The sequence below is a fragment of the Dermacentor silvarum genome, chromosome 1 (genome assembly GCF_013339745.2).
Source record: "Dermacentor silvarum isolate Dsil-2018 chromosome 1, BIME_Dsil_1.4, whole genome shotgun sequence".
NCBI lineage: Eukaryota > Metazoa > Arthropoda > Arachnida > Ixodida > Ixodidae > Dermacentor > Dermacentor silvarum.
Window position 1 is genome coordinate 119,958,996 of NC_051154.1, and position 23,588 is coordinate 119,982,583.

General features: G+C 45.4%; 1 protein-coding gene across 4 annotated transcripts in view; it reads right to left on the reverse strand.

Moving 5' to 3' along the window:
* Nucleotides 1-21,840, reverse strand: part of LOC119435926 (heat shock factor protein-like) — an 80,461-nt gene extending 58,621 nt beyond the window's left edge. For 2 of the 4 annotated variants that reach the window (XM_049660895.1, XM_049660894.1), the window contains exons 1-2: nucleotides 21,611-21,840; nucleotides 20,722-20,830 (exon numbers count right to left, since the gene is read on the reverse strand). In XM_049660895.1, the coding sequence (XP_049516852.1) occupies nucleotides 20,722-20,830; nucleotides 21,611-21,715 (214 nt within the window). In that variant the 5' untranslated portion in view covers nucleotides 21,716-21,840. The remainder of the gene's footprint in view (nucleotides 1-20,721; nucleotides 20,831-21,610) is intronic. The other 2 variants (XM_037702627.2, XM_037702626.2) reach the window with 1 other exon arrangement.
* Nucleotides 21,841-23,588: the final 1,748 nt, after the last annotated feature.

Here is a 23,588-nt window from a genome sequence, read left to right on the forward strand (position 1 = left end):
ACCACCTGGGGTTCTTTAACCTGCACTACAACACAAGCACACGGGCGTTTTTGCATTTCGCCTCCATTGAAACGCGGCCGCCGCGGCCGGGATTCGATCCCGCGATCTCGTGCTCAGCAGCGCAACGCCTTAGCTGATTGAGCCACCCCGGCGGGTCCACGGAAGTGCACATAGTGACAAACAGACATCAATGAATGGAGGAAGAAAAAAAGTGCATTTTTGAATTGAGAGAGTTTATTTCGGAGATCAGAAAATGAAGCAACAAGAAACGGCAAAGCCTGATCAGATTTGTTGCTCCGAATACAGTTGAGTAGTGTGAAGCTCAGGGCTACAAAATACAAACACCAACAATTCACTGTATTGGCGACAGTTCATACACGGGAACCATAATAAAGTGACATGGCAAAAACACAAAACATTTAATAGAAATAGGATAAGTACCTTGCATCACAAGAGTTTACAAATTATGAAGAATGCACAACACAAAGAAAGAAATCAACCAACATTTATCACATAGGCTACACAAATACACTGGCATTCTCAATTTAAAATTTTCTGAGTATTTTTTAGGCAGATTATCAGCAACATCAAACAATGGTTTTGCACAATTCAAGAGTGTAGGCGCTTGATAATTTATGTGTTGTCGTCCATAGTTCTTGTTCTAGGGATAGGCCTAATGTGAGCGCAAAATGCACTTTTGTGCTTTTATTTGTGGCTGATCGATGGCAAAAAAGGTGGTGCTTTTGAATGTGTTGTAGTAACTTGTAATAATAGATCTGATCAGCCAACCAGCCGAAGCATCGATCTATCGTGATATGTAGGTCGCTGATCAATTTTTCATGCCTGTTCTTATTATGTGGACTTCCCTGTGGCACTGCCGTGCTATCAATAGGCACTGGCGGATACAGAAAGGAAGAGAGATCCCAGGCTGTGCCTGAGACATGCTCACATACTGTAGCACCGACAAAGTTAAACGCAGTTTTAAGTAGAGACTATTTCAACGAGGCATAACACAAAGCAAATGAGGCGTTTTCTTCGTACTGCTGGTCGTTGCAAAAAGCAATAGAATTGATTTCTACCACAAAAGGTGTTTTTTGTGTGTGCGTGTGTACTTGATTATTCGTAGCAGGTGTGTGCCGGCACAGGCGCGGCACAATACCAGCGATAAATAAATTAAATTATGGGGTTTTACGTGCCAAAACCAGTTCTGATTATACCAACGATAAATGAAAATCTGGAAGCGATAATGCACAACAATAATGACTGTCATTTCACTAATGTCCACACAGCTTTTTTTTTTCCCAGCTTAACAAAAATAAGCAGGATTATACTATGTTAACAGATGCAGTTTTTTCAATCATCATAAATGGTGAGGCGAGGCTTTCATTGGCGGCACCATGTGACATTTTATTTCTGCAATATGTAGAACCAATATATACCAATCCTGCTTTTGGCAGGGGTGAGTTACTCATTAATATATACTTGGTTATAAGAAATATTAAATATTAAAATTTTATATCTGAGAAATACAGGGCGTCTGAAAAGTCACGTGTCTTGTGAATTTCTAGTAATTTATGAAAATACTATATAAGCCCATTTTATTTTGTAAAGCAGACAGAAATCCTCAGTTTGTGAAATCATTGAGGCACTCCATTTACTGACATGCGTAAAAACTCTGGCAGAATGTTGGTGAGGACATCTCAGATTGGTGCCTCGACTTCTTCCCTAGTATGGTGCTTGGTGGTACAACACACTTCTTGCTTTGTACGTCACGATAAGGAAAAAATTGGATGTTGTTCAATAGGAGATGCATAGCAGCCAGTCATGTGGACCAAGGCATCCATACAAATGCCTGAAAAAGTGTTGACTAAGCCACTCGCAGACAGGCTGTGCAAGATGGGCAGGTATGCCATCTTGCATAAAAACTGAGTAATAGATGTTCTCATAGGTGCACAAAAAAAAGGGCCATGCCCAATATTGTGGCATGGAGTTCTGCATTTATTGCATCCCAGATAAGAAACAGGCGCACAACTTGGGTTGATGTCAAGCCACACTTAACTGCCACATTTCCTGCACCGTGTTCTCCTCAGTAATGGCAATTGTGTCAGTACACAGTCGCCCTTGCTACACTGTGAAAGACGATTACGTCACTAGAGATAATGTTCTAAAACATCATGGCCATATGTCATACCACACCGGCATTGTCTCAGCATACTCTTTGTGGGTATAGCAGTTTGTTCCTGGTAGTAAATGGCTTCCAAGAATCAAAAATGAGTTTTGAGAAAGGCATTAGCTGTGTGTCGTGTTCGGGCAGTCTCACAAGCAGCCTCACCTGAGGGCTTGGTAGCAGCTTTGGATAAAAATTCCTGCACAGCTCCCATGATTTCACCCGATGAACAAGCGGGTGGCCAACATCTGCCCGCATCAGCTTCAAATCCTGTGTTAATGAGCTATGGCAACTGCTGACAGTTTTATTGCCAACAGATGCATTACGCTCATGAACACTCTACCACCAATGCTGCATGCATACTAGACTGCCACATTCTATCGGCATGGCAGCTGCACATGTTCACAGATGGAAAGCTGTTGCAACATTCTAGAACTCTGCCTTGTGCCTGAACTGGCATTGCGGTGAGTTGTCTGCTATCCTTAGCAAAGCAAAAACAAATGCTAGGTCCATCCGTTGATAAAGTTAGCTTCATTAGAATAAATACACAATTGCTAACATTTTAGGAAATTTATGAGAAGACTTTCCAGATCCCCTGCATTTTAGAATACTGTGTGCTTCAACAAAGACATCATGCAATATTTAAAAAATGTTTTTTGAGCTATAAATAAGGTCTCTTCGGAGCCGTGGTGCAAGTGGTGGCAGATGTCAGAGAATGGGTGAGACAGGGTAACTAGTGTACTATTTAACTAAAATCGCTTCATTAACTTTTAAAATATCACTTAGATGGCTTATTGCAATGCACAAAGCGAGTCGTCCGTAAATTCCAAATCAGTGTTTGATCTTGAAAATAGCTGTTCCGCTTGCAGTTGTAGTGCAACTAAACTCCCTCACTGCAACAAATACACACCTCCAACTGCATCATTCCTTTAATAAAGCAGATAGCTTTTTTAGAAGCATTTAGGTATTTGCTTACGTTCACAATCATCGTCAATGGTTTTTGCACTCCCCTCCCCCCCCTCCCCTTTTGTGTCCCATTATGTACATCAAACAACTGTCACAGAAGTATGTGGTGATAACCAATGTCAGCATTTTTTTATATGGTACTATGTCATGCAATGAAAAGAGTAACACTGCGAGGCTTTCAAGCAAACTATATCGTAAATATGCACCAACAATTTACCATCAGTATTGATAGAAAAAAAAAAAAACTTAAACGCTTCAATTGTAAATTTACAAGAATTAAAAACGTAACCTTGGTGTTTTTACAAAATTCCACACTCCCTGCATACTTTATGTAACATGTGTAATACCAGTAGAAATTTAAAAAAGGGTATTTCATAGATAGACAAAACAAGTTTTTATGCCTGCAAGACTTCACCTTCACTTCATGCTATTACCCAGACGCACAGCCCTCATTGAACACAAACTCCCCAATTAGGTGGGATGAATTCTTATTTGTGGGCACCTACACTTCAGGCAATCACAGAGTGGATGGAACAGAGCCTCAGTACATGGACAACCTGCACAGGGTGCAGCACCATTGCCCGTCCAACCATTTCACAGCTGCAGTAGGATTCCGCCAGATTCTACAACCTGTGGATAACCTGTGGATCAGGGCAGGCTCCATGGGGAGGCCCTCAGCAAAACATACAGGAAAGAAAGGAGGGGGGAGGCTCACTCAATGGTTACATGGTGTGCGCTGAAGTGCAGACATTCTCAGGGGGGGGCCTGGGCCACAAGGACGCCCCTTTGGATCCGCCAGTGCTTATAGCAGGGATCATAGCCACGATTTTCTTATTTCTAAGCACCCTTCTCAGTCTACATGCAGGTGAACTCGAATAAGCGGTGGTTTCTTGGTGCCATTCAGATTCACAATCTCACAAACTAAACCGATTTCTATAGCACAAGTGCAAACAAACTAGCGCATAGCTTTTGTGCTTACCTCATGATCCTGCCACTCCTATGAATACCTTAGCTGTTTTATTATTTTGACAATTTCTGTGCCCAAACTGCTTCTTTTTTTTAAATTTGATATTGAATATTTTGCTATTGATAGGAAATTGATATTGAAGTTTTCAGTGTCGAAAAAAAAATTCAAGCACATATTAAGTCAAATTAGCATATTAAAGTTTATTATTGCTCATGATAAAAGAGGCCAGCTACCTGCTGGTAATCAACAAATAAAAACAGAGCAAGTGCGCTGTTTGGGAAGGTATATCGTCATCAGGCAATGTTATATTGAATGCCTTACCAGGAACGCCCAAAAACGGAAACTGAGGAGCCTTCGTAGAGATGTCCTTCACATCGATGCGCCGCCAATGACACGCACTCACTATAGTGTCTTCTGAGCAGTCTTCATCTGATGAACTGCTAATTTCGAAGTCATTGCATTGCTACTGTTTCGCATCCAGAAACGAAGTAAACTTCGGTTTCTGAATCATTATTGTCCAAAGAGCTGGACGATGGTAAAATGCTTCTTATCGCGACGACGGACCAGAAACACATGCGTCGCCTCTACTGGACGCCAATTTTTTAAGCACGAGTTTCCCCCCAAATAAATGTGAAACGGCGGTTGAAAAAACAAATTAACTGCCCAGTGCTGCCATCTGCGAAGCGACACACCGACTAGCCTGCAAGCGAGTGTGTCTCGTTCAAAATGCTCAAAAGGAGATATCTCGAACGGACGAGAAAACAGTTTTGGGACAGTTCAGCAAAGACAAGCTGTGCTTGTCCAAAACGGTTAAGGGGTTAACATTTACGTTATGCACATAACCTTGTAAGCGTGCCTCAGAAATGCAATCTCACGCAAAAATACATATCATATCGGCTGGTTACACACAGAAACTTAGGAACTTACAGGTTCACTGAATTGTGCGCATAGCGTTTGGCCCCAACATTACCCTTTCAGTCTCTCTTTCTTGTTTTTTTTTTTTAAGTGGTTTGGGCAAGCATCTCACAATGATTTTTTGAGCTGTTAGAAACAAGACTGGAATAGCTAACACCATAAGCATAAAGAGCGGGCACAGAGGTACCTAAGGCAAAGGACAACCAAAGAATCAGTTAAGGCATGAGCCATAAAGTAGAAGCACAGTTGAAAAAAATTTACTAAATGCAATGGAACAAGTTGTGATCACGTTATAGCACGTATGTGCAGGTGCTACGATGTAACAAACATGAACTTCACACGGCACACACTGCGTATCCACCAATACTGTCCGTCAAGAAGGCATGGGAATGGCGATAAGCAAGAAGTTACGTTTCCGGTGGATAGCTAAAATAATTACAGAAGCAACTAACAATGCAACAGCTCAATGACAATACGAAGCTGGGACTTAAGCCCCCACAGTATTTCGCTACACGTCGGCTGCGTGCTCCCTATAAGGCTTACTCAGAGTTCACAAAATGGTTTTAATGGGTCGCATTAAATATTACATCTGAAAATTTTAATTCCATTCTTTGGTGGTTTAAAATTAAGCCTTAAACGTACCAACAGGCAAACCGAGCAAGTAACACTCCTTTCATCTTCTCATCTTACAAAGAAAAAAAAATTCCTTTATAGCCTCGTGGTGCTCTACAAAATGCTTTTAACAGGTCCCATTAAATATAGCCTAAAAACTTGAAATACCTCCTTTACTTTTTTTTAAATTACAGTATACACTAAAAACACACAAAGGCAGATTAATCAATGAACAGTGCGCCTCGTCTTCTCCCATTCAGCTCAAGATGGCATGACTGCCAGGTCAGCGAAGCAGATCAAGAAAGGTGCATCACACACGAAATTGGATCCTTCTTGCTCATTTTATTTGAAATCATTTCACACCACTAAATTTACTTTCCTCTTATAAACCATACTTGTCACAAATATTGATCCCTTTATAAGCAGTCTGGTTAAATATCATTTGTACAAGTTCTACTTTTTCGCTTACATTCTTTTTCAAGCTCTTCCTTACCCAATCACGTTTAACCACCAGTATCTCGGGCACTACTCTGGGCCATCCAGCGAGCCGAGGAAGCCACTTTGAGACAAGGTCTCGGAACTGCATCCGCGGCAGGTGCCCAGACCCACTAAAAAGACGCCGAACTCGAATCTGATTGATTTGAAAATAAAGAATGTTCTACTTGGGCACTCCCTCGTATGGTGTCAGTAACACAGATTCAGGGTCCCAAAGTAAATTACAGCCCTAACCAGCTCCACTGTTCGAGATGGCTCACTTCAAGGCTCTTGAACACGTTTTATCTCGTCGCAGCTTTCTGTTCTCGCGGCTGGGTCGCGCCACCAGTATCTGTCGTCTGTTGTTATTTTGTTTCAGCTAAGACTGTCCATGACTGTACTTATTCACACAACCTAACAATCACAGTCCTACAACCTAACAAATGTTTACCAAGCAATGCTCAAGGTTGTTGTTCGCTTCTCACCTCACATTACTAGAATTCTAACAAAGAAATGCACAACTGTGATACCCCCCACTACACTGCACTGCGCGCAAAAAAAAAATTGCATTGTAATTTTACTTTCTTAGATCACAAAATAGTCTGAGCAGGCCACATTTAAAGGGACACTAGAGACAAAAGTAAGTTTAGTTGTATTAGTAAATTACCCTTCTACAACACCAAAAACGGCACTGTTATTGTGAGAGGAGCTACTCTTACCATCACGGTGCAACCCACTGTGACACTCACCATGTTTCCGTGGGCATAGTTAATTTGTATCAGTAAAGATGAACTGCACTGCGTCGTAAATGACCCAGACTGAACTCGACAAGTTTTAATAACATTTACCCTGCCACAATAGCCCGACAAGGAACTACTTTGAAATCCGATACATCTCATTGACATACTGGCACTGGGGTTATGGCATGAAATTCAAAAAGTGGAGTTTGGCATTCAGTCTGTCCCTTTAGTAGGTTCAGAAAATATGAAATACCTTTTGTGAATCAAATTAAACTTTAAAAGCCTTGTGAAATGAGCACATGTGCTACCCAATCAAGCAGAGTGCAGAAGAGTATAGCCAACTCCATGGCTTCCGAGATTTACAACACTGCAATGTAGGTTGCCTTGATTCTCACCTCCAAGCTCCCCCATAAATGAAGTCTATACACATCGTAACCGTTGTTCAAACTAAAGTCCCCGCAAAAAATCTGAGGCCATCACAATCACTCTTGTATGCTGTAATTGAGGCATACGCGTTTGAAGGAGTTGTTCCTGACTCATGCATCTGAAGGGCCGCAAAACTAAAAATTTCACTGTGTTGACAACTTTAACTGCCACTTAGGCTTCTAGAATTCGCCCACTTGCAAGGGCATGGAGGGTCAACAGTTACTGAACAGTTAACAGTGGTGATCAAGTGAAGACTAATCCTGAGCATTACTTACGTAAACATTCATATCAATCAATCAATCAACTTTATTTCCTTTGGATAGGAGGAGTACGGGATTAAAAGCTTGAGCAGCTTGACGAGGTCCCGACCCCGTTACAGTTGGCAAAACAAACAAAAAAGTGAGAGATGGGGCCAGTAGCCTGTACGTTGAGAGACATGTTTCTAACAGTGCACTAGATGTTCACTAGGGGGCAGCATCGCGCAGGTGCCGGAACACCGGTACAGGAACAGTGTAAAAATGGCTACCCCCACTAGCAACTTACACCAAGGAGAAACAGTGCTCTTTTATTCAGTTTCTACATAGTGAAGGTATGAAGCCTGTCGAAATTCATTGCAGAATGAAGGTCTAGTATAGTGATGCATATGTGTCACAGTGGCAAGTCTACGAATGGAGTCACTAATTTGCAAAAGGTGTGACGTGCATGGCCGATGCTCCTTGTCTGGGTAAGGCACATCCCGATAGTAACTCCAGAAAACACTGCAGCCATTGAAGCCATCGTGATGTAAAACCGCCTAGTGATGCTGGATGACATTGCAGCAAGTGTAAACATCAGTCATGGTTCAGCATATCACACTGTGCATGATGCGCTCCGATTTCACAAAGTGTCTGCAAGACGGGTGCCCCGACAGCTGACTCCTGAATTGAAACAGTGACGTGTTGATGCGTGTGAACAACTTCTGCAGCGCGGTGAAGAAGGGGATGCCTTCCTAGCAAGAATCGTCACCTGGGACGAAACGTGGGTTCACTACCACCAACCAGAAACAAAGAGAGCAAGTAAGGAATGGTGCCATTCCTCATCACCCAAACCAAAGAAGTTCAGAACAAAGCCATCAGCAGGGAAGGCTATGCTGACCCTCTTTTGGGACGAAAAAGGCGTCATCTTGGAGCACAACACGTCGTGAGGGATTACTACCACTAATGAATCATACTCTGACCTCCTCAAATATCTTCAGCCTGCAATCAAATCGAAATGCCGTGGATTGCTGTGTATAGGTGTTCTGTTGCGACATGACAATGCACAACCCCATACGGCCCATGCAACAGTTGCCACAATAATAGACCTGAAGTTTGAGTGTCTTCCGCATCCACCATACTCGCCAGACCTGGCCCCGAGGGACTTCCATATTGCTACGGAACAGTATTTGCCTTGACGAAGAGGCGAGCAGTGTGAAGACGACGAAGATTAGAGGCTAGTGCGGGCTGTTGCCGCTTGGCCAAGTGCGGCGCATTTCCTTGTAAAAATACTTGTATATAGTTTTTCGTCTGTTTTCCTACGTAACAATATGTTCGGACCACTTGCTTCTTGCACATCAGAACCACTGCACATCGGACCACTTGCTTCTTGCACATCAGAACAAAACTTCTTGCAGTTGCAAGAAGTTTCGTTCTGATGAAGAGATACGCCACGTAGTGCGTGAGTGGTTGCGCACTGCACACCAAATTCTTTTCTACGGGAATACAGGTGCTTTGTAAGCACTGGCAAATTGCATTGAGCATGGGGGAGATAATGTGAAAAAGTAATACAGCTTTGTGCTGCGTGTGTATAATAAATAATTTTTTAAGAAACATTTGTGGTTTTCGTTTGACTGACTCTCATACTTTGCAGACACGATAGTCAGCACGTCATGTATACACTACGCTTGTTTGTTAAAAATGGCCAACCCCGGTGAGGGGTCCTTTAAGGAGAGAGTTGCACCCTAGACCAAAACTTTTTAAAACCTTTATTATTTGAGGTATGGTGCAGAAAAAACATAAATATATGCAATGCTATGCACTGATGATGTCTTCAAATATGATGTCTGGTCTGGTTTATCTCCTTCACTTATAATTTTATGCAAGTTTCCCTTAATTTACAGCATCGATTTGCAAAATATCAATTCCTCAGTTTCACTAAACACACTGGCAGCTTCTGTGTATGATTGAAGGAATGCAGTAAGGTTAACTTTATTCCTATGCCTACTCTATACTCCGTCTGACAAGTCGTTTCCAGCACTATAGCACTGCAGCAAAATAAAGAAATAAAATTACAAAAACATTTAGTTTCCCCTAAGCTTCCATTGTCTGTTGGCTTTGTATGGTCCACAAGTTATGACAGAATAGCAAGCATGCATTTTGTCTCTATATTCTGCTGATTTAGCATTAAAAGAGGCACAACACCTCATTTTCTAGCTTCAATTATGCATCACATGTTAAACTGTATGCAAGCTGGCAAAATTTGAGCATATTCTGTGCAATAGAAAATATGTATCTGAATTTTTTTTTATATATCATGGTTGAACCATACAGCCGTCTGGCAACACTGACAGCTGTAGAAATTAAATGCGTTCTGTGTGGCCAATATGTGCACAATGAACAGCGACACAAGAGGCTCAATGCCTGCTGTGCCATTGGGTGCCAGAGCGTGCTGAGCAAGGAGAGTCCGGCATGGCACACGTGATTTCGGAATTTTTCTGGAGCAGACGACAGCAGTGACCCTGCCAGGGTAGCTAGAATTGGGAGGTGTGAAAAGCGGGAGCGGAAACCGGTCCCCAAAGCGCACCAGTGCCGCAAGGGGCGCTGTACGCAGGGGCGTGTAAAAGAGTGGAGCAGACGACGTACCGCGTAGCGCTGCTCGCGCCCGAGGAATCTCGCTCGCGCTACTTTGCGCGCACCAGTTTGGAGTATTAAGTGGGGTTTTTTTTTTTGCTTTTTTTTTCTGAGCTTGTTACTAACATATGGCACTCTGATCGTGCAGCGTGTTCTTCTCTGATGCCCGTGAAAGCATGCGCGTCGAGAGGGAACAGAGCAATACCCCTGTCACACGGCAGATCTAATGTCATTTCCAAGGAATGACATTCGCTCGTAATGTCATTTGTTTGCTGTCACACGGGAAAATGTAATGGCATTCGTTGAAAATGACATTTGCAAACGAATGAGTTCGCCGAACTCATTCGCATTCGTTTTGGAACCAAATGTGTAGTCTCAACACCAGGAGCCTACCAATCAGCTTCGCAAACAGTGCATGTTTTTTTATTGTTTAACAAAAATAACTCTTGTTTTGTCAATTTTTATTGCATAATGTTCTACTTTCATGGCGTTTAAGTACACCACAGTGCATAATTGCCGAAAGCTACTCTCAATCCAGTGACTAGGCGGCCGTGTTTGTTCGCGCCAGCCGTAGCCAGCAGCGCGCACTTGGCAGGAGCCGCTTGGTTAAACACGTGCGTATTTTGCGATGACACCAAACCAAGAAGACTGTGATGTGGACATTAGGAGCCGCGCGTAGTGGTCCGAAGGGGAAACCCACACACTCAGCTATGTGAATGAGTTTGCGCACAGCTGCTCTTCGTACTCCCTAGAAATCGCTTCTTGCGCTTCCAACTCGAGGTTCAGCTTCCTTTCGTCGTTGCGATGTCTGGCCCGCATGCAAATCAGAGCAGCGATTACACGCAACTGCCATTCTCGTGCTTCTTCAGCAGACATAGCGGTAGTTCTAGCCACCGTAGCGGTAGCGCCCGTAGTGCTTTCCGCCATGTTGTTTGCCTGATCTTTGGCTTGGCTTGACTAGACTCAGTTGCCAGTGTCGACGAGTTAGTGATCCAAAAACACGGTGTGAAAGGGAGGGTCACTCATTGCAACGGATTTTAGCATACTACAAAATAATCATCGCACTAAATTAGGGAAACGACGCTATTATTGCGTCTCCTTTTTTTTACTATCGTCATTGTCATCATTTTCAAATTACATTAGTTCTCGCCGTGTGACACCGCGCGGTGAAAATGACATTAAACCCCAACAAATGTAATTCGTTGGAAATGACATTAGATCTGCCGTGTGACAGGGGTATAAGACGTGCCACGCGCACCTGATTTAGAAGCCAAAGTATATCAGAGAGCTACACATTCATTCAGATCATGTTAGGCTCCTCCTTTCAGGTGCAAAAATGTCAGAACACGAAACTTTCTTTACATTCCACAATGTAAACAGTTAGCCAAGGATTGAATGCACCACTTTTTTTTTTCTTTACGGAAGCATGTTCTGCTGAAAAAAAAATAACTGATCAATAGTGGAAATGAAAGGATATATAAGCTTTATGCATTATAGTTACAGCTACAGAGAAATTAACCAAACTTTTACCTCAGGAAAAAGTTTATTCCAGACTCTTTATTGAGAACTTTCCAGATAACAACTTAGCATTAATTTTAATTCCACTGTACTTTAGTGTCTTGGCGTTTTTCCCATTACAATTACGAATCACTGCAACTAATTCAAACCAGTTTGTAATTCTTATTCCCTTTGTTAAAAGCTTGCCTGCTCCTTCACAGAAACATGTATTTAGACCAGTTGCAAGCCACTGGTCTTAAAATTGTGTGTACATTTTCTCTGCACAAAGGAAAATTGAATTAAAAGAAATCCGGAGCCCTTCCACTACTGTGAAGATAGAAGCCAGCGAAGCAATGACTATGGTGGGTCTGCTGTAGTGAATATTGCTATAGTGAATTTATATGTTATCATTATTGATTATATTGTTACCGGGAACAAAAGACGTACGCAATATATTTACAGGATATTTACAATAACTGTAGCGGCTGACAAGATGGTAGTTGTTGGTGACGCCTGGCTCGCGAAGAGCATCGTCGTCTTTGGAGTAATCGTTAACGCCTTCTTCATCAGCCAGTCACAATAAAGAGCGTCTTCGGCATGTTCGTCAAAGAGCAAGGACACTGGTGTCTTGTTTTTGTCCGGCGCGATGGCCAAGTAGTGCGATTGCTGCGTCAAGTTTGCCCGCGACGCCAACGAGATCTCTGCCACTCCTCCTCTCGGCGGCTCATACCCACATATCCAATGCGGGTATGAGCCACACGTGATTTCTTTCTAACCTTCCTTCTTTCTTTCATACTCTTTCTTTCCTGTGTGTTTTTGCATTCCACAGTCATTGGAATGTTGCCTAGATTGAACGTGCAACTTCGTGCTAGCGCAACGCCATAGCCCCTGGGCTACTGCAGCGGACGGTGACAAACATTTTAGATTAGCTTTGTTACGTTGTTTTTGTTATATCAAGGATTGACTATTTCAGAGGCCTCAGCCGGCAATACAGTAGTGGACAAAGATGACATTATGCATCACAATGTTGTTTCTAAGAAAAATTTATTGTTTCTGCTTTTCTGCCACTGTTTTTCTTGCTTCTGAAGACGGTTCCTCCAATTTCGATAAAGACAACTTCGTTTAACTCTATCGACCTACAACTTTTGTTCTATGCATTTCAGTTGGGTGCCCCCAGCCATGGTTTCAACTCTCCACAAGTTCATTATAGTATCCGGTAGGTGGCATTGCTAGGAGTGCCAATTGTATGGTGGTGGCCCGTGCGCGTCGCATATGTGCTGCATATGAGAATCGGCAAAATGAAGGTTGCTTTAGTAATTCAAGCCATCGAATGCTTTGATACGCTAGAGGGATCACCGAAATTGTCAATGTGCCCTCGATGTGTGTGCCTTATGACATCTCTGCATTGTGGTGCTGGAGGGGCTGTTGTGACGACAGCTAAAAGCTAGGACTAACTGTTGGTTTACCCCCACGTCCCCTCTGAACACCTGGAGGTGCGACTATCTACGAGAGATGGCACTAGCAGCATGATCATCATCATCATCATCAAGAGGTGATGATAGTTGCACCACTCTGGTCTGTCTCGTGCATCGAAATGGCGAAGTGTTCAAACTGAAAACCTTCTTCTGAAGGCCGATGTACAATGTGACCACTGCATGAGGTGGGTATGCAAAGATGAGGCAGGATTAGACGACATACATGCCGCCAACGAGGCCTGTATAAAGCTTGAAGGGGTGCTTACTTGGCTGAGAGATACGGAAACAGAGTTGGGAGCACTCAGTACAACTGTGAAGCAACAAGAGGTGCAACTTCTCAAGCAGGCAGAGAAATATGCCCACTGCGATGCCAGAAATGATCCATGAGGATGGAACAGACAAATCAAACAGTGCACCTTGGCAATGTGAAGAAACCCCATCACCAAAACAACAAAGCTCCACAGCAGACCGCTATAAACGGAGAAGCGGCGGCTGTCAGTCAGGCGTCACAAATTGAAAAATCTGAAGGCACAGGTTCTCTGGAGGGCGTCGGCCCTCCCCGTGAAACGTCACGGGGAGGGCCCGTGACGTTTCACCCTGCCAAGCATTGCACAATGAGTACAGAGCGCCAGCTTCCTCTTTGCGATGGGGAAAACAAAGCACAAAAGTCAGAAGTAGTGATCTTGCATGCAGGAGTGCACGACGTGCTCCAAGGGTTTGAGACAGAAAATATAATTGCAGCCGTCGGGGAGAATATTATTCAGCACGCCTCGAATCAATTCTCTGCTCAGTTCCTGAACTATTCACAAAGAACAAAACAGTGAGAGCACAGACGATGCTGCTTAGTGAAGAGCTAAAGAAGGTCTGTGTGTCCACCGGGCTAAAGTTCCTTGACCTCACCAATTTGTTAAAGGTAGAGAGGCACTTCGCAAAAGATGACATTCATTAACTGGCCGTAATAGCGCATGAAGCAGCTACCTATAACTCTGTTTCAGTAGTTCCATGCCGCAGAGCAAAGGCTACGTGACCCGCGAGCACAGATTCTTGCACAGCGAGATGTGCCACAGTTTGGAACCTGGTGGACGACTACATGCCCTTGACAAGCGGCCTTGTCGGCAGGTGTTTACTTGGAAGCTTCTCTACAGGTCAAAGGGCGGTTTACTGCGTGATTTTGCTTCATTCTTTAATAAAATATTTATCGAGGCTCTATGATACTAAAGATAAAAAGAGTCCACCCCTTGTTAAAGGGGTGAAAAAAAATTAATGCAATGCTGCTGTTAAGACATTCATTTGTATTTAAAAAGTACAATTAAGTGACTTGAATGTGGCTAAATTCAAATGTGTAGTCAGCACAGCCACAATACCGCGGAAGACTCCCTCCTCGGTAGTGCTTCGTCCTTTGCGAAAATGGGGTCTGCAGACTTGCTTGTGCGGTATCGTTCCAAGCTACTCTATTACGCAATAGGAATGAATATGTTGGCATTGAACAAGCTTCGAACAATACAAAAGGAATGCAGTAAATGTGCACGAATTCTACTTAAGAAAACGGCTGCACTTAAGAATGTCAGCAAGCACACCGTGTACAAGTGGATGTTACAAGAAGGATCTAGAGATGGCACCACCATCCCGTCCGACACACTGGCCGAGTGCTCCTCTTGAACCCTCCGCTTCCGCTGTCTTTGCAACCCTCCTTGTCCTGTACAACTCGAAATATCTTGAAGACACATGCCTTCTTGGTATCAGAGCAATTATGGAACAAATTTTCTACTGCTGCTATCACAACAGCTAATCACGCTGCGCAGTTGCAGTCTTAGCAGATGCTGCCGCACTTGCCACTAGCAGACGACAGGGCATGGAAGGGCACCTTTAAAACGTGTTTTCCCCCCTTATTGGTCGAAGAAGCCTGTAGCTTCCACAGCGCTGCACGGAACTACTGAAACAGAGTATAGGTAACCAGGGTATCGCGCCGTTTTTAGGCAGAAGGCAGGAGCAAGGCAACAAGCGTGACCGAGTGCCGAGAAAGAAGTCAGCATGGAACAGATGATCACTGCCAGGGCTGCAACTCGAGCAGCAAATGTTGTCCAGGCCAGCAGCAGGTTCAAAACCCAGTACCAGCTTTTTGGGCGAAGGCAAAGGTATAACACCGGCCTCAGCAAAACATCGAGAACTGAGTGCAGAGCACACGAACGCAGACTCGCAGCCAACCATGACCATTATGCCCCACGCCAGTGCAAAGCCATCAGACTCCAGGATGGATCAGGGCATCTCAACCCCCTTATGCCCCCCCATGGCCAGCAGTCCTAGGCTCTCTTCTGCCAGGCTTCAAACTGAGCCCGCCTCCTCTGCAAGCACTCCAGCGGCCGACACAGCAGGCCCATTCAGTGGTAATGCAGATGCCCAATGCAAACCTCGATCTGTACCATCTGGCTGGCAACATCATTCGCCAGCACACTTTACTGAACACTGGGTCCCAATGGCACAATAACTGTGGCGAGTCTGGTGGCGACACTGAGAACAAAGTGTGGACATATGCCACCGGAACGCAAACGCCACAGACATTGTCATTCCCGCGCGTCCGCTGTAAACGTTGGTTTCCTCAACCTGCGTAACGCGTGGAAGCTGGGAAAATGGGAAGAGCTCTACCGAACGCTGAGCGAGGAAAACATGGTGCTCTATGCAGTTGCCAAAACCCATCTTCACTATCTGGAGGAACCACCTATACATCCCAAATGGAGCTGGGCCAGTTCGAACCGTGGTGCGTGTGGCTGAAATGGTGGTGAGCAAAGAATTAAACTAGCAAACTAGATGCATACACAGAGACAAGTGCACAGGACGATGCTGGACTATCAAGTGACTTTATTATTTAAACTAACCCGCAAAGTTCTCACCAATCACATGCGCCAGCACAAGACGACACTGTACAACCACACTTTTTTGTTCACTTGAGTGTGCCTCGCAACTGATATACAAAATACCGGTGACATGGGGAAAGGTATATATAGGCCAAACCGGGCAGTGTTCCAACCAGAGGCTGAGGGAACACAAAATTCAGAGCCCTTCCCATGTGGAGGAAATGGGGGTAAGCTAAGCTTGTGGCAAGACGACACTGTCGCAGGCGTTCCGCTTCGTTTGTCCTAAACTCAGGGTAGGCAGCTCTTCGCTGACGTTTGGCCTCAACATCATGCTCCCGCAACTAGGGGCCCACAACTCGAGGTTTCACCTGGGCTTCGGAAGCCCTCATGTTAGAATCGGCACGTCGATGACGAGCCCTTTCCCGAGCGATCAAGTTTGCGGCACTGTTCCTCAAATGCAGCCTGCTCCTCAGTGGAACTCACCCACGCACGGCCTTCCCATCCGGTCACCGAAACTGATCTGAGGCAAGAAAAGCCCAGCAGAGCTCGCGCCAATCCCCTTTCCTTCCTTGCGACCCACCAAACAACCCTGATTGGTCGTGCACGTCACGTGATCCAGCACTGGCACAGCTTTCCCCGCACCTGCTCTTTCTTTCTTTCGTTCCTTCTATCTCTTTCTTGTCCCTGGCTCATACCCGCATATCCAATGCAGGTTATGAGCCATAGTAGTTTTAGCGTCACATCGCCGGCGCAGGCTAACGTGTACAAGCTTCGCTTGAAAAACGAAGTAGGGGCAGGTGAGGAAGGTCATTTAGCCCATCAAGGCAGTAGATATGGTTGTGTTCCTCTATTTAGCTCAGTAACGATTCTTGGCCGTGGAACGTGAACCGCGAAGGAGATTTTTTAAGCTTTTCAGATTAGGAAGCAGAATGACCTTTGTATTAGTGTACCTTCGCTTACCCCGACTGAAAATGGGTGTTCATACCTAGATATCCGATTCAAAAGCATGTGTCAATGACATGTGCAAAAACGTTGTACAGTGCCGTATAGTGCTGGCGCATGTGCTTGGCGAGAACCTTGCGGGTTTCTGTAAATAAGTCAGTTGATAGTCCAGCATCATCCTGTGCACGTCTTGTCTCTGTGTATGCGTATAGTTCGCTGGTTTATGCATGGTTTGCTCACCATGCACCAACTCGCCCAGCACATAGCCTTACTGAAAAGGTGGTGTAACAGGTATGCTATGGCGTAGTGGAACATCCTGGACAAAATTCGACTGCACTTGCACTGATTACGTGTGGATGTCTGCCGACTTGCTTGGCCTTCCTGTGCTTGCGAGTGCCATGTAACTTTCATGCGCCAGTGATAAACATGATTCTAATGTCGGCATCCCATGGCGCATAGTGGAAGACTTGCATCGCTAGGCAGAAAGGTAGTGGTAATGGGCGACTTCAATTGGCATATGCAGGAACTTGAAGGCTTTTATGACTACAATGGCAAACTGGAATGCAGCTAGCTCAGGACTTGTCCTTCGATATGCTGAACCTTCCTGCCGACTGAGTGGGCCAGTTTACTTGGTGCACCAAGACCAGCCGAACATGCATTGACTATGCACTCGCATCGCAGGGGCTGGCACGAAAAGTCAGGGCGATGCACACAAAGTAGGGCAATTCAGCCTCAGAATTGATTACTGTCACATCCGTATAGTCATATCTACCTCCATGTGGCAAAGGCCATGCAAGGAAAGACAATCCCCAACAGTACGCTGCCTGCGCTGCCTGCCAGCAGCTGCCTACGAAGCTGTCACAACAGACGAACTTGAAGAGCACCTGCAGTTGAAAAAAGCCTACAAGTTATGAAAAATATATCAAGGAATTGAGACAGAGTATGCAGAAGCATGAAGTTGGAGTGCGTCGGTAGAGTGCATCGCAAGGGATGGTGGGACACAAAAGCGCAGATGGCATTCGAAGCACACGAGGCAGCAAACAGGCACCATCACAGGTCTGTCAGATAACTGCCCACCGATAAATGCCAGGAGGCCTGAGAATCATACGTCCAACATAAACAGGTCATGCAGGGGATCGTGCAAAGAAAGATCACCGCATACGATCACCATTGGCTCCTTTCAATCACCAATTCTGGTCACAATGGAGTGCGAAAATTCTGGTCGCGAACTCTCGATCGAAAAGATCCTCACCAAGAGGATGAGGACACCAGCCACATCGTCTCGTAGCTCAAGGGACACCTTGCAAGTCATTTGAAGCAGCTGTTCGCTTCCCCGCCTGCACAGCCACCAGAAGCTCCTCCCACCTTCCCATGCACGGGCGCCAAAGATAGTGTAGAGCAGTGTGAGTGGGTGATAACACTGCTCGCGCTTGACCAAGCCCTTGTCCGCATTGGGGCCCGTACAGCCCAGGAATGGGACAATATCCCGGCGGGTCTGGTGTGAAATGTCTGGGAAATACAGCCCCCCCCCCCCCCCCCCCAAGTGCATCGCCGACATATTTACCGGTATCCTGCGTGATGAACTAATTCTGCCAGAGTGGCAATGCAGAAGCGTAAGTTTCCTGTGCAAGAGGGGTGGAAACGCGGGACTCCCAAAGGGCTACAGGCCGCTCACGATCACCAGCATGGTATACTGCCTGTTTACTCAAGTAGTCGAAAGCTGGATGCGCGCATGGGCCGAAAACAAAGGCGCTCTGAAATGCAGAACGTGTTCCGGCACGACTGCCGCCTGGAGGACAATGTGTTTGTGCTTACCTGATGGTGGAGGTGGCATGAAGAGAGTCACGGAACTTAGTGGAATGCTTTCTGGACGTGGCGAAAGCTTACAACAGCGTCCCACATGACCAGATGCTGCACCGAATGGTCAAATTGGGCATGCCAAATACAGGGATCAACCTTCTTCATCGCATGTATGCAGCAAATACCGTTGTTGACTGCTTCAACGGGGTCACCAAAAAGCCGGTGGCCTTATGCAGAGGTTTGAAGCAAGGGTGCCCTCTGTCCCCCTTACTTTACATGATATATGTGTCGGGGATGAATGGCAGGGTGCTGCAGAGTGGCCTTGGCTTCAAATTTCAGTACAAGGTGGACGATCAGTCAACTCTTGGACAATGCCGGGCCTGCTGTTTGCCAATGACACTGTGCCACTCGCTGAGAGTGTAAAGTACATACAGTGGTTGGTCACTTTGGCTGCTGTCCACCTCTCTCGGCTGGGCCTGTAGTTCAATACCAAGAAATCTGCGGTGCTGGAGTTCTCGGCTCTCAAGGTGATACACCCGTGATTCTTGCCAACGGTGCCACCCTACCATGGTCGATGGAATACCGTTACCTTGGTGCAAACGCTTAGTACATCACAAAATGTGGAAGAACACGTGAAACAGGTTGCTCAGAGAGCATACAATTTGCTCCACAGATGATGTATGTGCGGTTCCAACCGCCCTGTAATGATGCGAGAACTCTGGAAGGCAGTACAGATGCCCGTTCACACCTTTGCTAATGCTGTTGTATGCCTGTCGGCTAAACGTAAGGATGGATGAAACGCAGTCAGCCCTAAGTTGGGAGGACAGCTATGGGTTGCGACGGGCACGTTGTTGTTGAGGCGATTCAGGGTGACATCGGCTGGTCCTCTTTCAAGGCTGGAGAAGCAACCGTAAGATTTGATTCGATGGTCGTCCACGGTTAATTAACGAGGAGAGGTGGCCAGTGTTTTGATACCTACATTTTAAGGGTGTACAAATACAGCAGAGTAGATGCCTCTACATGCTTCAGCAATAGTTTGGCTTCTTCACTTGTCCCATGCAGGAGGGCAGCGTAAGCAAGTGGGCGAAGGCAGTGAGGGCTCGTGTTAGGGAAGAGCAGACCGCACTATGGAAGTCTGCCATGCTTTCTAAACGAACACTGCAATTATACAGGACCCACTAAACAACCATTGCAGTCAAAAACCAATACGACAACAGTAATAGGAACGGTCTCCTCTTCCGAGGCTTAGCGAGGGCACTCCTGCTCATTGTTGGTGGTCATTGCGCAGGAGCGCTATGACCCAAAATTGGAAGTGCTGGCTGCGAGGTGCCGGGCGTGCAGAGAAGAGGAAGAGAATGCAGATCATCTGGTCCTGGGCTGCAAAGCCTTGCGCCAGTCACACAGAGGGCACCACGTTACCCCAAGCGCTGAGCTTTCCTGTTGCCGCCGGAGCAATCGCTCGTGAGAAAACCGATAGTACACGTGACAAGCTCACAATAGCAGTGTCCACCACGAAGAAAGGGCTACATCAGTGGTGGACGGTCGGGAGTGGACATCCATGAACGGAAGTTAGACCGTGCAACCGATAGTGACAATTTAGGCTGTTATTAATTTTTTTTTCTTTTTCTTTTTTTTGTGACACTGTGATTTCATTGACTTAATTTTTGTTATCACAGCTAGGGCACAGCACTTGTGCCCACCAATTCTAAAACGGTGAAGCCACACCAACATCAACATTGACAATTGAAATCACATTCTATGGTCATTATGTTCCTTTATATTTTGTTTTTGTTTGTCAATTACTTTCTTGCTGTGTAAAGGTATTACCTCCTCCTGCTTGGTGAATCGCCATCATGGGTATGAGCCATCTTTTGAGGCCACATGTTCTGAACAATGGCAATATCCACGGTGAGAATGTGCTGCTGTTGCAGTACATGAGTTCAGAACTGGCGGAATCGATGAAGTCGGCTAATTTTATCAGCGCCATGAGCTATGAATTCTTTTTTAAAACAGATACTTACACATGTTTAGCTGCCTGATCAAGCTTGCCATGTTGTTGTGCTTGAAGTACAAGGGCAGAAGTTCCTTGGCAAACTGCGTCTGGTTGTGTATGATGAAGCTCCGTCCAGTCTATTTAAAAAAAAAAAAAAAGAGGAGCAGGTAAGCACTGAACTTTGGTCAATCCCCACGGTTTTCTACGAGAAAACAGCCATGGCTTGCCAAGCTCGACATTGCTGAATAAGGAAGCAGACGCCGGCAAATAATACATTTAGGACACGCACACACGCAAGCGGGGAGTAAGCTAAGAGTAAGAAAAGTCCGAAGGAAAACCACATTGCGTGAAATAGAATCCAGCCGCCTGAACAACGTGCAACAAAAAACGTCTAAGCTCGTTCAAGATAAAATATAAGGTACGTATTTGAGAGCGCGAAAAAGCAAAGCAGCAAACGACAGCCAAAACGGATGACGCTGCCTTGTTCTGCCGCAGTGCCAGATAACTGCAGCTGCACAACATACATTTATATAACAGGTGCGAGCATCGGAACACTGTTAACGGCGCTCGGAGCAATAAGCGGGACGTTAAAAAGAAATGTAACCTGAGACTATACTTCGGTGGTCGAGATCGTTCAACTGCCAAAGGCATCACGCACTCCTGTGATCGCTACAGTGCATAAGACGACGATACATTTACATGAGCGTACACTACGAAGCACCGTCCAAATGCCGGCAAGTGTCAACAGTCGTTTTCACAACGATCAAGTATGGGGCCCTGAAATGTGCCTCCGCGCTATGGTGGTTTAACGAGATGCCAGATAAAACGGTAACATGAAAAAGCTAAACAATGCCGCTTTATAACGAAGTAAGCGTTCGCCTAGCCCTAACCCATCAATAGGAACAAGCACGACGTACCGAGCTCCAGCTGATCAGGTCGTTGCATTTCTCGTCTTCGACAAGCTTCCATAGTTTAACTAAAAATGCAGGGACGTTACTAACGCCAACTTCCGTGGTAAGCATCGCAAACGCCGTAACGTACTTAGGATAACAATATTATTCTTCTGTAAAATGTGACCATCGTCGTCACATACAGAGACCTAGGGGACAATATAATAAAATGATAAAAGCTCCCGCTGCCTCTGCGCCGCTGACTGCCAAACATGGTTGCTTGCAGCAATGCGCTTTTTTTCACCCGCTAACCTGAATTTGGCTGTGTGAGTCATCGGTCGCCAAATCGGTGTCAACTTTTAGTAACCTCAAGATAAGGACAGATAGCAAAATTGAAAAAAAAAAACGCATTGCAATTTTCGGCGCAGTCGGTTTTTATTTGAAATTGTCGTATTTTTTTAACCTTATCAGTTCACTAAAACAAAATAAATGCGAATTAACTAGCAGCTACAAATGCTTAAACAAACATTGAGCAAGAACTTAACTTTGCCCATAGCCTCCTCGAGTTTATCAAGGAGGTTATGCTTTGTCTATGGTCCCGTACTTTGCCGCCAGGCCACTGCAAACTGCGCTAGGCCGCTAGGGGCCGCTAGGTACCGCCGTAACAACGCTACGGTACCTCGGCGTACACATAAACGAAGGAAAGAATTACTCAAGCAACCACCAAGATAATCTGAAAATAAAGGGGAAGCGGAATGCAGCAATAACGAAACACAGAGCACTGTGGGGCCACAATAAGTATAAGGTGGTGCGCGGAATCTGGAAAGGAGTAATGGTGCCAGCGCTAACATTCGCAAATGCCATTATATGCTTAAAATCGGATATATTGGCGGGTTTGGAAGTTAACCAAAGATCAGTAGGCCGGTTGGCTTTGGGAGCACACGGTAATACGACAAATGAGGCAGTGCATGGTGACATGGGTTGGGCCTCTTTTGAAGTCAGAAAAGCACAAAGCAAAATTAGTTTTGAAGAAAGGCTCAGGAACATGGATGAAAATAAATGGGCGGCTAAAGTGCACAAGTATCTCTACATGAAAAGCGTGGACACAGAATGGAGGAAGAGGTCAAGGAAGGTGGCAACCAAGTACAGGATAATCGAAACTGTAAATAGACAACCAGGGGTCATCAGAAAGAAAGTGAGAGAAATAGAGACCGTGAATTGGATGCAAAGAATGGAAACGAAAAGGACAATGGAGATTTACAAGAATGAGAAGAAAGAAATTAGAAGGGAAAATCTGTACGATAACACAAAGGGCAGTGCCTTGCTATTTGAGGCTCGAGCCGGTTGCCTAAGGACGAAAACATATCGGAACAAATATTCGGAACTAGATGAGACATGTGTATGCTGCAGTAAAGATCCAGAGACCACTCAGCACATCCTAATGGAATGCGACGGGATCCACCCAGCGAGAACCGTAGGTAACGTGCAACTCCCAGAAGCGCTTGGGTTTAAAGTGGAAGGAAACATAAACAGATCAGCCGTAGAGATCAGCAAGAGACGATTAGAGTACTGGTGGAAAAAAAGCAGGGAAAAGATCGATACGACCCAGAATAGAGCCCCAGAACACGCCAGTGTTGCCAGATCTCGTCTTGTGCGGTTCCCTAGATTTGCGAGGCGGAGATGTCCCTAGTGAAGTCACGCGACGGCGTGCCGCGCTCGCCTTCTTATCGCCTCTCCCTCCTCGTACGTGCGTGCGCCAGATTTCAACGTGTGCACGCAGGAGATGAACGTAGGCGCAAGGTTTACACTTGCAGCTTATTCTGAAGAGAAATGAAACTATATTGCATTTATTTATGAGAAATCTAAGTTAGACGTGTTACGACAGGATAGGTGAGCCTCAGCTAGGCGACTGGCCACGGCCGTCTAGCTGGTGTTGAGCGATTGGGCAGTGACGAGACGCTCTCTCGACTCGTTCTTGACGCCTTTTGTGCGCCCCCCCCCCCCC